We start from the raw sequence: 15,346 nt of genomic DNA, 5'->3' as shown, positions 1-15,346 counted from the left end.
TTTTGTAATATCTAGCTAAGCCTAAGAAACTGCGAATCTCTGTTAGAGTTGTAGGCCTCGGCCAATTCTTCACAGCCGCAATTTTCTGAGGATCAACATTAATCCCCTCACTAGAGAAAACATGACCCAAGAATGTGACAGACTCGAGCCAAAATGCGCATTTCGAAAATTTTGCAAACAACTGGTGTTGATACAGAGTCTGCAACACTGCCCTGAGGTGACCGGCATGGTCCTCTTGATTGCGTGAATATACAAAAATATCGTCAATAAACACTATCACAAAAAAATCGAGGAATGGCTTGAAAACACGATTCATAAGATCCATGAAGGCTGCTGGGGCATTTGTTAGCCCAAAAGACATCACCAGAAATTCAAAATGCCAATACCGGGTTCTAAAAGCTATTTTCGGAATATCCCGCTACCTGATCTTCAATTGGTGATACCCGGATCTTAAATCAATCTTGGAAAAGAACCTGGCACCTTGCAATAGATCAAACAAATCATTTATCCTTGACAGTGGGTACTTATTCTTGATTGTGACCTTATTCAGTTGCCAATAGTCAATACACATTCTCAGTGACCCATCTTTCTTTCTTACAAAAAGGACCGGTGCGCCCCAAGGCGACACACTTGGCCGGATAAAACCTTTTTTCTAACAAATCTCTCAATTGTTTCTTTAGCTCATTCAATTCTGCTGATGCCATTCTGTAGGGTCGAATAGATATAGGATGCGTGTCTGGCATCACATCAATCCCAAAATCAATCTCCCTGTCTGGTGGAATCCTATGGAGTTTATCCGAAAATACTCTCGAAAATTCATTCAAAACAGGCACAGACTCAAGTGTAGGTGCCTCAGCATCGGTGTCCGTAACCCGGACCAAATGGTAAATACATCCCTTGTTGATCATCTTTGTGGCCTTAAGGTAGGAAATAAACCTACCCTTTGGCACCACATCATCACTATTCCACTCAATAACTGGCTCATTTGGAAATTAGAACCTAACAATTCTGGTTCGGCAATCAAGCTTGGCAAAACATGAATAAAGCCAATCCATCCCCATTATCACATCAAAATCAACCATTCTCAATTCAATAAGATTGTCCATGGTGTCTCGACCATGCAATGTGGCAAAACAATCCCTATAAACCCGCACGGCCAAAATAGACTCACTAACCTGTTTAGATACAGAGAACGACTGATAAAGTTGTTCTGGTTCTATCCCAAATTCCATAGCAACATAAGGTGTGACATATGACAAAGTGGAACTGGGATCAATAAGAGCATATACGTCATGAGATTGGGCAGTCAATATACCTGCGACAACATTTGGAGAAGCCTCTGATTCCCGACGTCTCCGCATAGCATAAAATCTGCTGGGTCCTCCCGAATTCTGTGCACCACCCCTAGCTGCACCACGCCCTGTGGGTGTTGGGGTGCCTCGAGCTGGAGGTGTTATGGATGTAGTAGCTGCACAATTTGCTGGCTGTGCCGCACCTCTGCCCATATTTCGGCGGGACGAGCGGCATTTTATCTGAATGTGATCCCTCAAACCACACCCATATCATACTGGTAGGTCCATGAAACAGGACCCAAAGTGCATCCTCCCACACTTAGGGCATGGAAGCCTCCGTTGCTGAAACCTTCTGTCGGGCCGACCCTACTGGTGGGTTCCCCTGTTGCCCTGACTGGGTCCAGATGATTGTGCACCCATCGAAGATTGGGCGAATGATTGGGATGGTCCTGATGACGCTCCCCTGAATACCGACCTACCACCACTACCACCGAAAGAACCACCAAAGTTGCCCGCGGACCGGGCCTAGCTGCTACTCTGACGCTCCATTCTATTCTTCAATTTGCGGGTCTCTGTGGCTTGAGCAAATGCCACCATCTTACCATAGTTCATATCGGAATTCAAGGCAGCTGTATAGGCCTTATTGATAACCAAGGGTCTAAGGCCCTCTACAAACCGGCATACACTAGCCTTCATAGTGGGCAACATGTGAATAGCATACTTGGACCTGCGTGCAAACTCCATATGGTACTCCCACACATTCATACTACCCTGCTTCAGGATTTCAAACTCAGCGACACGAGCTCCCTTAGTTTCGGCAGGCAAGAAATGATCCATAAAGGCATTTGTGAACTCAACCCACCTTGTCGGAGGGCTTCCCTCCTCACGGGATTCCTTCCATAGCTCAAACCAAGAATAGGCCACCCCTTTCAGGCAGTAGGAGGCCAACTCTACTCCATCCGTCTATATAGCATGCATAACCCGAAGAGTTTTATGCATCTCATTAATGAAGTCCTAGGGGTCCTCCTCGGGATCAGTACCCGTAAACACTGGAGGATCTAACTGAAGAAACTTGTTCACCCTGGAACTAGCAGATTCCCCTGGATGACTAGAAGAAGTAGGCCCAACACTCGATCTCTGGGCCTGAGAAGCCACTATCTGTGTCAATATTTGTATGGCTCCCCTAATATTAATATCAGACACACCAGAATCGAAAGTTGGAGCTGGAGGTGGAACTAGAATATCAGTTGGAGGAACCGTTGCACCTTCTGTAGGTGTAGGGATAAGTGCGGTCTGATCAGTTGTAGTTGAGTCAGGCAGTGTAGTAACTGGAGGAATATTCTCACTCCTCGGGTGCTCACCTGCATCATCAATTATAGGGTCAACTATCACTCCTGGGGTGACATTGGCTCTTTGGCCAGTTCTTGCCTTCTTCTTAGGTGCCATGTACTGAAAATTAGAGCAACGCAGGAGTTAAAGGAGGAACAATCTTACAACCAGCTTTATCGCACGATCAAGAACATGAAAGAATGGTATTATTCCTAAATTCCCATGTAGCATCCTAATTATAGATGTGGTCAACAACACACCGATAATAAGGACTCTACTAGACACGGCTCCGAGACATCCTAGGATACTTTAAAACCTTAGGCTCTGATACCAAGTTTGTCACGCCCCAAAATCGAGGAGCGCGACCGACGCTCAACCGAGTGAACCCGGCCGAGCAAGCCTATTAGATTTCCTTCTACCCAAACTCATTCATGAATAAAGAGAATATATATGTTTTCGTTAATCAACCAATAAAGTGATAATGCTGCAATACCAATTTCTTACCATCAGTTACTTTATTTTAAAGTCTCAATTCCAAATACATTTTTCATAATCTGAAGTGGAAATAGTAAATCAAGCACAACACACGAGTTTGACTTTCCCAGTACTATTATACAACCCACAATATGTCTACGGAGCCTCTATAAAGAAAGATGAGTGCAATGATAATGCCGGCAACAAGGCCCCGGCTATACCTCAAACAGAATACACAAAGAACAAAAGATACATGACCTCGAGATGAAGTGGGGCTCACCAAGTCAGCTGGGAAGAAGGTGTGCTGCTATCACTGATCAATATCACCTGCTGTGGAACCACCTGCATCCATTTAAAAGATGTAGCGCTCCCGACAAAAGGGATGTTAGTACCATCGAATAGTACTAGTATGAAAACTAAACACTAATTTAAGAATTCAAAAATACAAGATGAATATGATGAACCAGTGCAGCAATAGAATAATATAGATAACCGTTTAAACTATAGCAAGCTTATTAAAAGCTATAAATAACATTTATAGGATTTAAGATGAGATCCTCTGTAACCATCTTCACACAAAGCGGCCCCGCCGCCTCACCCGATGTATGCAGGTGGAAGTTTACGTACAATACCACAAATTTAATCAAGTGGCCCTGCCGCCTCACCCCAATGTATGGGGGGTGGATCTATAATCACAGTACCAAGAACCTACACAAAGCGGCTATGCCGCCTCACCCCAATGTATGCGGGTGGAAATGCATCAACGATACCAACACCAACACAAAGCAGCTATGCCGCCTCACCCCAATGTATGCGGGTGGTGGTGCCACACCACTACCAAAACTATACACAAAGCGGTCGTACCGCCTCACCCCAATGTAAGCGGGCGGCGGTGCAGTCCCACAATACCATAATCCCTAAACAAAGCGGTCATGCCGCCTCAACCCAATATATATGCGGGTGGAGGTGTATCACAATCACAATCTCTATACCATAATCCCCACACAAAGCGGTCATGCCGCCTCACCCCAATGTATGCGGGTGGAGGTGTATCACAATCACAATCTCTACATAACTTGGCATAATAACTTTCATATAAATCACTACTAGAAATTATAACATATGAATACATAATCCATAGTTTGTGACACATCCTCAATTTATAATGCAATATGATAAGAGCATTTGAAACACGAATTGAACGTATATCTTCATCACAAAACTTATCGGAATACTCCATTTATAATCAATATCTCAGAACCTACAAGGATATTGGGAATTCCAATTCTTAAAGAAGAGTTTAGCCAGCATACCTCACTTGAGCTTCCTTACACTCTAAATGTTCCGGAATTCTTAGCAACTTCAATCTATTTTAGAAATATAAAAAATTGAACCAAAATTAGGAAGATGATCATGGTTCTAGCTCATTTGAGCATTTTATCAAACACAAGGTGTGCATAAGGTTTCAAGGCCCTTTTATGGAGAATTCCATCATCCCACAACCCTATATTTACAATGCCTAGTTCAAATATCTTCCTACACCCCTTGATATCACATGCATGTAAATAAACAACCCTCCTGCCCAGAAATTAGCTTCCTAATTATCCAAATCTACACAAAATTCGAAAGTGAGGGTTAGGGTGTAGAATCTTACCTCTAGGATGAAGACCTAGTGAGTTTCCCTTCTTAATCTTCCAAAACTTGGGCAAGAATTGAAGAACAATTATTGAAGAACACCTTCTCACTCTAGGGCACTCTCTCTCACTCTAAAATATCAGATTATAGTTCAAAAATGGCCCAAAGAGTATATTTAAGGAAATAGGGTCAGGTTTTAAAAACACCAAAATGGAGCTCTGGAACGTTTATGCGGTCGCATAATGGATATGCAGACAGCATATCGGTCGCATAATTGCTGACAAAAATGATCAAAAATCTATTTGTGTATGCGGTCACTATGCGGTCCGCATAATTGTTATGCGGTCGCATAATGCACCGCATAATAGTTATGCGGTCGCATAGTCGACCGCATAGCTACTTCCAGAATGGCCCTCTCCTGCTCACTTCTGCGGCCATTATGCGGCCCGTAGAGTGATTATGCGGTCGCATAATAGACCGCATAAACGTGCTTTTCTGCCAAAAACTTTCCTTTACTTTCTGGTACATTATTCAACCCAAGAATTTTTACAATCCTCAAACACGTATGCCTAGTCCGGCACCATGAAACATTATTTTCTTTGCAAATTTTACCGGGCTTTACACTTAAGTACTTCAAAATATTTTGGGGTGTTACACTTCCCCAATCTCGAACCACCCAATGAGAGATCTACATCTCCTTCCATATAAAGCCTCAAACGGTGCCATCTGAATGCTAGCATGATAGCTGTTGTTGTAAACAAATTCTATGAGTGGAAGATGATCATCCCAGCTACCCTTGAAGTCAAGAACACAAGCACGCAACATATCCTTGAGCGTCTGAATAGTCCGCTCTACCTGCCCGTCAGTCTGCAGGTGAAAGGCTGTACTAAGATTCACCTGAGTACCCAAACCTTGCTGAAATTTCTTCCAAAATTTAGCAGTGAATTGTGCTCCCCGATCAGATATGATGGAAACTGGAGTGCCATGCAACCTGACTATTTCTTTCATATACAACTGAGCATATTGTTCTGCTGTGTCAGTAGCCTTAACCATCAAAAAGTGTACTGATTTCGTGAGTCGATCCACAATCACCCAAATTGAGTCAAACTTGAGCGGAGTGCGCAGTAGTCCTACCACAAAGTCCATATTAATCATTTCCCACTTTCATATTGGAATTTCTATGTTTTGTGCCAACCCACCGGGCCTTTGGTGTTCGGCCTTCACTTGCTGACAATTTGGACATCTCGCCACAAAGTCTACTACATTCCTTTTCATATCATTCCACCAATAGACTTCCTTAAGATCATGATATATTTTTGTAGAGCCCGGGTGCACGGAGTACCTAGAAGTGTGAGCCTCAGTCATGATTCTCTCCTAGAGACCATCTACATTTGGAACACATAGACGCCCTTGGTACCTTAGTGTAACATCATCCATGCCAAGAGAAAAGGCCATGGTCTTACGTTTATGAATCCCCTCTTTTAGTTGTGCCAACAATGGATCATTGTACTATTTCTCCTTGACTTCCACAACAAGTGATGATTCAGCCCTATTTTGTACAATCACCCCTCCTTCACTAGAGTACGCAAGATGAACTCCCAAACTAGCCAATCGATGAACTTCCTTAGCCAATGGCCTTTAATATGCCTCCAAGTGTGCTAAACTACCCATAGATTTCTGGCTAAGAGTATCCGCCACAGCATTGGCTTTCCCCGGATGATATAGAATATCGATGTCGTAATCCTTGAGTAACTCAAGCCATCTTCTCTGCTTCAGATTCAGCTCCTTTTGTTTGAAAAAATATTGAAGGCTCTTATGGTCCGTGAATATATCCACATGGACCCCATACAAATAATGAGGCCAAATTTTTGATGCAAATACCACCGCCGCAAGTTCTAAATCATGTGTTGGATAGTTCTTTTCATGATTCTTGAGTTGTTTAGAAGCATAAGCTATCACCTTGTCGTGTTGCATTAACACACACCCAAGCCCGATCCTTGAAGCATCGCAATATACCACAAACCCATCTGTACCCTCTGGCAGGGTCAACACCTGTGCCGTAGTCAGTCTTGATTTCAACTCCTGGAAGCTCCTTTCACAAGCATCATACCATTGGAACTTAACCGCTTTTTTAGTCAATTTAGTCAACGGAGAGGCAAGAGTAGAGAACCCCTCCACAAACTTCCTGTAATACCCTGCTAAGCCCAAGAAACTGCGAATCTCGGTTGGCGTTGTAGGTCTAGGCCAATTCTTCACCGCTGCAATCTTTTGAGGGTCAACCTTAATTCCTTCTCTGGAGACAACATGACCCAAGACTGTGACAAACTCAAGCCAAAATTCATATTTTGAAAATTTTTCGTACAATGGGTGCTGATGTAGAGTCTGCAAAACTACCCTGAGATGATCAGCATGGTCCTCTCGACCTCGTGAATACACAAGAATATTATCAATGAATACTATCACAAAGGAAGCAAGAAAAGGCTTGAAAACCCGATTCATAAGATCCATGAAAGCCGCTGGGGCATTTGTTAGCCCAAAAGACATTACCAGAAATTCAAAGTGCCCATATCGGGTTCTAAAATCTATTTTCGGAACATCCTGCTCCCTGATCTTCAATTGGTGATACCCGGATCATAAATCAATTTTGGAGAAGTACTTAGTACATTGCAATTGGTCAAACAAATCATCCCTCCTTGGCAGTGGGTACTTATTCTTGATCTTGACCTTGTTGAACTACCGATAGTCAATACACATTCTCAGTGACCCATCCTTCTTCCTTATAAAAAGGACCGGACACACTCGGCCGGACACACTCGGCCGGACAAAACCCTTCTCTAAAGAGTCCTTTAGATGCTCCGTTAGTTCCTTCAATTCTTCTGGTGCCATCCTGTAGGGCGGAATAGATATAGGCTGTATGCCTGGCATCATATCAACCCCAAAATCAATCTCCCTGTCTGGCGGAATCCCAGGGAGCTCAACAGGAGAGACCTTTGGAAATTAATTCACAACTGGCACAAACTCGAGTGTAGGCGCCTTAGCATCGGTGTCTAAAACCCGGACCAAATGATAGATACACCCCTTATTAATCATCATCGTGGCCTTAAGGTAAGAAATAAACCTACCTTTTGGCATTACATTATCCCCCTTCCACTCAACAACTGGCTCATTTGGAAATTCAAACCTCACAGTCCTAGTTCGGCAATCGATCTTGGCAAAACATGAATAAAGCCAATCCATTCCCATAATTACATCAAAATCGACCATCCTCAATTCAATGAGATCGGCCACGGTGTCCTGAACACGCACCGCGATAACACAACCCCTATAAACCCCTACGACCATAATAAACTCGCCAACCGGAGTAGATACAGAGAACGACTTAGGAAGTTATTCCGGTTCTATCCCAAATTCCATAGCAACATAAGGGGTAACATAGGACAAGGTGGAACCGGGATCAACAAGAGCATATACATTATGAGATTGGACTGTCAATATACTTGTGACAATATCTGGAGAAGCCTCAACACTCTGGGGACCACTCATAGCATAGAAACAGCTGGGTCCTCCTGAACTTTGCGCACCACCCCTAGCTGCACCACGCCCTGCTGGTGCTGGAGTGCCTCGAGCTGGAGGGGGTGCTGAAGATGTAGCAGCTGCAGAACTGGATGGTTGTGCTGTGCCCCTGCCCACACCCTGGCGGAATGAATGACACTCCCTATGAATATGACCCCTCAATCCGCACTCGTAACATATAGGTAGCTCCATGTATCAGATCCCCAGGTGCATCTTCCCACACCTGGGGCATGGGGGCCTCCGCTGCTGCTGGAATCTCCCTCCTGATTGGTGATAGTATCCTAGGAAGCTCAAATCTATTCAAGGACAAGAATGAAGCTTTGGAATCTCAAAGAGGGCCTTTAACAAGATGTCAAGCTAAAGAGTTGCAAAACAAGGTCATTAGACTTCAAGTGCAAATAAAGAAGTTGTTAATTGGGATGGAGAGCTCAAGGATAAATGATATGAGTTGTCTAGGTATTATAATTATTTTATGGTCCAAATTCATGTCCAAGAAAAGGTGGATTAGATCCCAAAAGACATCCTCTGAAGAAGGTCCAGATCAGGCGACTATTGGACCTATTTGGAACCTAAAAATGTGTCCAAACTTGCAGCCCAATAAGTCCTACATGAAGCCACATTTTTATAACATAAAAAGGACTTACTTTCTACCCAAGAAAGGCTCAATAGGCGTGATAGAAGTTGGGTACAAGTTGGTGTCAAGTTTCTTGCAAGGTCCCTTCAAGATTTCCAAGATCCTATTCATGATTAATTTGGGACTTTCAAGATTCTATCCAAGATTGGTTTTAACTTATTTCCATATATTTTGGTACTAGATTTATTGCTTTCCTAGGTAATTAAGGTTATGTTTTCCTTTTTCTAAGATTGTTGGAGTTACTTTCCAAGATTGACTTGGTTTTTGTTTCCTAGTGTTTTTTCTTTTCCTAAGGTATTTGGACTTGTTGTCCAAAGTAGTTTAGGACTTTATTTCCTTATTTTTAGGTAGGAATTTCGTGACCCCCTCTCTATATAAAGGAGTATCTTCTTTGTTTTTAGATTTTAGATTATTATAGACAATATCAATAAATATTGTGAGATTTTTCTTGCACTCTTGTGTGTGGCTACTTTTGGATTTATTCTTCAACCTTCAAGACTCAACTTAAGGTGGTAAGATTAAACTCTTTCGAAATATTAGATCACTTCTAGGTATTCAAGAAAGGTGATAAGTTTAGGCTTATTGTTGTTCTTGTTATTCTAAATGGTCGGGTTTCACAATCTATCTCTTGTTTTTAATTCTCTACCAAAGGCGATTAATTCTTTGTTAGCTAATTGTTGTTGTTAGGATTCAACTTCAAGAATAGACTTTTTGAATTCAAGAAACTCTTTCTTGAATTCAATCTATCTTTAATTTTCCGTTATTTTTTGTTTCTTTATTTTCTTTTAGCTTCTGCACGTTTCTTGATTTTCTTTAGTAATTCTTGGACCCCTATCGTGTTGTTATCAAGTGGTATCAGAGCATAGGCTAATCAAAATTTCAATCTTGATAATCTTGGAAGGTTCTTGAGCAAAACAAAACCAAAAATAAAACCAAAAAAAACCAAAAAAAACGAAAATCAGCTAAAAGAAAAACATTATGGCTCATTATTATTTGTAGAATTCAAGTGTTATTTGGTTTCCAAGTCAAGAAAGGAAACAAGAAGAGGGGATCCTAGTTCTTGAAGATTAAGGTAACTTCTTTCCTTATTCTTGTAGGTTTTGGGTTTTCAAAATTCTTTCCTTATTGTTTTCTACATAACCAGTTCCTATTCTTCCAAGGTTTGGTCCTTCACTTTCCTTTTCTTTTTCTAACTCCACATTCTTATCACTAAGGGTTGTGACTAGTAAGGTTTATTAATAAATCTAAAGTTTAACGACCAAGAGTTGCTTTGAGTGAAAAAAGGCAAGAGAGGCGAGAACATTAGAGGAAAAAGCCAAAATTTGAGAGATACATAATTCTTCTAATCTTTGTTCAAGATGTTTCAAACAGGTAGTTATAGTGAAAGGAGGCGAGCTATGACTCAACAACTTGAAAAGTCGAACTTACAGTATACTAAATGGAAGGAAGACAATGGTAAAATTATTTCTCAAACAAGAGCTAAAGTGATGTCTTCGATTTGTGCTCTTAGAATTGACAAAGAGTTTGGCTATAACTCAATTAGCACTTATATGGTTGAAAACTTGAAATTGCCTTGTGTTGAGCATATTGAACCCTACATGTTGAGAGGAGTAAAGGTAGATAAAAGAGTATTATTACTATTCTCTATTGGAAGGTATGAGGATGCGATCTGGTGTGATATGATTCCCATGAATAATTATCATATCTTGTTGGGAAAGCCATGGTATACCTATAGAAGAGTTTCATATAACATGGAAAAAAATAGATACTCTTTTGAGGTTAACAGGAAGAAACTTATTCTTGGACCTTTGACTCCCTCACAAATTTATGAAGATGAAAAGACTGTTAAAGAGAATATGAAAAAATATGAGAGAGAAAAGAATGAGAGGAGTAAGGGAGTGCATGTTGACATCCCAAGAGAGGAAAAAGGATAGGTTGTATTGAGTGAAGAGAATAGGATGTCAATTGAGAAAAAGAGTGAGCTTGAGGGAAAAGAAAAGAGAGAAGGCAATGAGATAAGAAAAGTCTTTGAGGTAGAGAGAGAAAAACAAGAGGGTTTGAGTAAGAAGAAGAAAAAAACTTTAGTGAGAGAAAAGAGCTTAAGGGTGAGGGAAAAGTTAGTTTTGTGATAAAATCCAAAGAGAGTGTAAGCAAGAATAAAATTTCTTTACTTCCAAACCCATTAACTCATTTTTGTTTTAGTTCTTGTGATTTTGTGCAGCCACGTGTTGAAAGACCTTTTGAAAGGAGAGGTGAGGTGCGAGAAATGGTAGTAAAGGATCCAATTGGATTCCAACATGAATTAGGCGAAATTAATTCTTGTTGGATAGTGGAAGATAAAAGCTTGGTTAAACTCTTTGTTATTGAACCTTTTGACTATTTTAATTCTTATTTACAGGTTTATGACATGGAGTTTCCTAAAGCCATTGCTAAGCTGGAATCATTGCATAAAAGAATACAAGGTGATGTTGTTCCATTAGTAAATAAGTCCAAGTATGATACGTATAATTGGTTCATTCACATTCTTGACCTTCCTAGAACACCTAAGATATTTTTGGAGGTAATGAACTATACTCTTATTTCGTATGTTGGTGACTTTATAATTTTTGTGGATGATGATATTTTGATGCATATCAAGTCATTAACTGTAATATCTAAGTTAAAGTGCAAGAGTAATTTGCTTCCTTTTGAAATTGAGTATGACATAGATGATTATGCATTCCAACTTGGTGGAAAGAGGCAAGAAATTTATGAGAAGAGGCTTGCTAATGAGTTAAATGTTCTTTCTTCTTTTATTCAAGTGTCTAATGAGTTTTCATGTGATAAATTGCTAGAATGTGAGTTTTGTTGTTTGATGGGAAGTCATTCCTCTAGGCATGTTAATTGTGAGCCTGTAAAAGTATTTGCTACTATTAAAGAGGATATGCATGATTATTATGACGTTAGTGATCAAATACTCTTTCATGAACCTATCTATGACTCTTTCTGTGACAGTTTGAGCAATTATGTAGAATCCATTGATGTTGCGAATATTATTGGGGAAAGTTATAATCATGAGCTTGAGTGTATTAAAATTTATATTTTGAAATTTATGGGTTCTTATGACCTTTCTGAGAATTTATGTGCTTCTTTGAATAACTTACATGTAGAAGAATCCATGGGATTTATAATTGATACTTGGTTATATCATAAGAGTGTCTTATTTGATACATGTGGCAGAGATACTTGTGTTAAATGGATGCATGACCAATATTTTGTAATTTCTTTGGCATGCACATGTTTGGACTACCTTATTCACAAGATCGCATTGCAAATTTCATTACAGAGTGCATCTAAGAGAGGTTTTTATTGGACAACTCTAAGTAGGCATAAATTTTATTGGGATGATGATGTCCATATGCTTTATAAAGGAGTATTTACACCTATTGGGATTAATTGGGTTAAGTGGACATATGGTCACTATCTTGTTTTATTCCTACCATTTTTTCAGATTAGTGGATGCCATTTACTAGTGCGTGACTTCTTTTTCTTGCAAGGTCGAAATTCGAGGACGAATTTTCTTCAAAAAGAGGGGAATGATAGCATCCTAGGAAGCTCAAATCTATTCAAGGACAAGAATGAAGCTTTGGAATCTCAAAGAGGGCCTTTAACAAGATGTCAAGCTAAAGAGTTGCAAAACAAGGTCATTAGACTTCAAGTGCAAATAAAGAAGTTGTTAATTGGGATGGAGAGCTCAAGGATAAAGGATATGAGTTGTATAGGTATTATAATTATTTTATGGTCCAAATTCATGTCCAAGAAAAGGTGGATTAGATCCCAAAAGACATCCTCTGAAGAAGGTCAAGAACAGGTCACTATTGGACCTATTTGCAACTTAAAAATGTGTCCAAACTTGCATCCCAATAAGTCCTACATGAAGCCACGTTTTTATAACATAAAAATGACTTACTTGCTGCCCAAGAAAGGCTCAATAGGCGTGATAGAAGTTTAGTACAAGTTGGTGCCATGTTTCTTGCAAGTTGCCTTCAAGATTTCCAAGATCCTATTCATGATTGGTTTGGGACTTTCAAGATTCTATCCAAGATTGGTTTTAACTTATTTCCATATATTTTGGTACTAGATTTATTGCTTTCCTAGGTAATTAAGGTTATGTTTTCCTTTTCCTAAGATTGTTGTAGTTACTTTCCAAGATTGACTTGGTTTTTATTTCCTAGTATTTTTCCTTTTCCTAAGGTATTTGGACTTGTTGTCCAAAGTAGTTTAGGACTTTATTTCCTTGTTTTTAGGTAGGAATTTCGTGACCCCCTCTCTATATAAAGGGGTATCTTCTTTATTTTTAGATTTTAGATTATTATAGACAATATCAATTAAAATTGTGAGATTTTTCTTGCACTCTTGTGTGTGGCTACTCTTGGATTTATTCTTCAACCTTCAAGACTCAACTTAAGGTGGTAAGATTAAACTCTTTCGAAATCTTAGATCACTTCTAGGTATTCAAGAAAGGTGATAAGTTTAGGCTTATTGTTGTTCTTGTTATTCTAAAGGGTCGGGTTTCACAATCTATCTCTTGTTTTTAATTCTCTACCAAAGGAGATTAGTTCTTTGTTAGCTAATTGTTGTTGTTAGGATTCAACTTCAAGAATAGACTTCTTGAATTCAAGAAACTCTTTCTTGAATTCAATCTATCTTTAATTTTTCGTTGTTTTTTTGTTTCTTTATTTTCTTTTAGCTTCTGCACGTTTCTTAATTTTCTTTAGTAATTCTTGGACCCCTATCGTGTTGTTATCAATTGGCCCTGCTGGTGGGGTCTCCTGCTGCCCTGATTGGGCCTGAAATGACTCCCATGCTGCTGACTGGGCCCTGCTAGCAGTGCACTGGCTGAAGACTAAGCAAAAGACTGGGATGGCCCTGATGACCCTCCCCTAAAAGCTGATCTTCCCCCACCAAATGACTCCCCAAGGTTGCCCGCGGACCGGGCCTTACTGGTACCCTCTCGCTCCATTATGTTCTTCAACTTATGGTTCTCTGTAGCTTGAGCAAATGCTACAATCTTCCCATAGTTCATATCTGAATTCAAGGCAGTTGCAGCGGCCTCATTGATAACCAAGGGGTTAAGGCTCTGCACAAACCGGCGCACTCTAGCCTCCATAGTAGGCAACATGAGAATGGCATATTTAGACAGACGTGCGAACTCCATATGATACTCTCACACACTCTTACTTCCTTGCTTAAGGTTCTCAAACTCTGCGGCACGAGCTGCCGTAGTCTCGGCCGGCAAGAAATGGTCCATGAAAGCGTCAGCAGACTCACTCCACATCGCTGGAGGGCTCCCCTCCTCCCGAGAGTCCTCCCACAGCTCAAACCAAGAATAGGCCACCCCTTTCAGGCGGTAGGCGACCAACTCCACTTCCTCTGTCTCAGTAGCGTGCATAACCCGGAGAGTCTTATGCATTTCATTAATGAAGTCCTATGGGTCCTCCTCGGGATTAACACCTGTGAACACCGAAGGATCCAACTGAAGAAACCTGTTCACTCTAGAACCACTAGAATCCCCTTGTTGGCTAGAAGAAGTGGGTGCAACATTTGATCTCTGGGCTTGAGAAGCCATTATCTATGTCACAATATGGATAGCTCCCCTAAGATCCCCATCAGAAATACCAGAACCGGAAGCTGGGGCTGGAGGTGGAATCAGTTGGAGGAACCGTTGCACCCTCAGTATATGCAGGAACTGGTGTGACCTGGTCAGGTGTAGTGGAATAAGGCAGTGTAGCAGTCGGGGTATTATCCCCAGCCCCCTGATATTCACCCTGCATTACCAAATAAAGGGTCAACTGCCACTCCTCAGGCGGCATTGGCTCCTTGTCCAGTTCTTGCTCTCTTCTTAGGTGCCATGTACTGAAAGTTAAAGGAATGCATGAGTTAGAGGAGGAACGGTTTCACAATCAGTTTCATCGCACGATTCAGTATATCAAAGAAGGGTATTATTCCTAAATGTCAAAGTAGCCTCCAACTTATAGATGTGGTCGACAATACACCGATAAGGAGGACTCTACTAGACACGGCTCCGAGACATCCTAGGACACTTTAAAACCTTAGGCTCTGATACCATGTTTGTCACGCCCCAAACTCGAAAAACGCGACCGGCGCCCAACCGAGTGAACCCGGTCAAGCAAGCCTGTTAGACGCTTTCTATCCAACGCACCCATGATCAAGAGAAGACATAATTTCGTTAATTAGACAGTAGGGAGATCATGTACACAATACTAAATCATTTCATTAGTTACTTCACTTTTAAGACTCAAAATACACATATTCTTATAGTTTGAGTGGAACAAGTGATCAAAACACAACATAACTTGTTTGACATTTCTAGCACCCATGTACAACCCACATAGTGTCTACAGAGCCT

General features: G+C 40.8%; 1 protein-coding gene across 1 annotated transcript; it reads right to left on the bottom strand.

Annotated features, from left to right (window-relative positions):
* Window positions 1–992: 992 nt before the first annotated feature.
* LOC138892598 (uncharacterized) lies at window positions 993–1,505 on the bottom strand. The gene has a single exon (XM_070176334.1). It carries the CDS (start codon window positions 1,503–1,505, stop codon window positions 993–995), a length of 513 nt encoding a protein of 170 aa, XP_070032435.1.
* Window positions 1,506–15,346: the final 13,841 nt, after the last annotated feature.

Source organism: Nicotiana tomentosiformis, chromosome 5 (genome assembly GCF_000390325.3).
Source record: "Nicotiana tomentosiformis chromosome 5, ASM39032v3, whole genome shotgun sequence".
In the NCBI taxonomy this organism is placed as follows: Eukaryota; Viridiplantae; Streptophyta; class Magnoliopsida; order Solanales; family Solanaceae; genus Nicotiana; species Nicotiana tomentosiformis.
The sequence above is the reverse complement of the archived record's forward strand: the minus strand, read 5'-3'. Positions and strand labels throughout refer to the sequence as shown.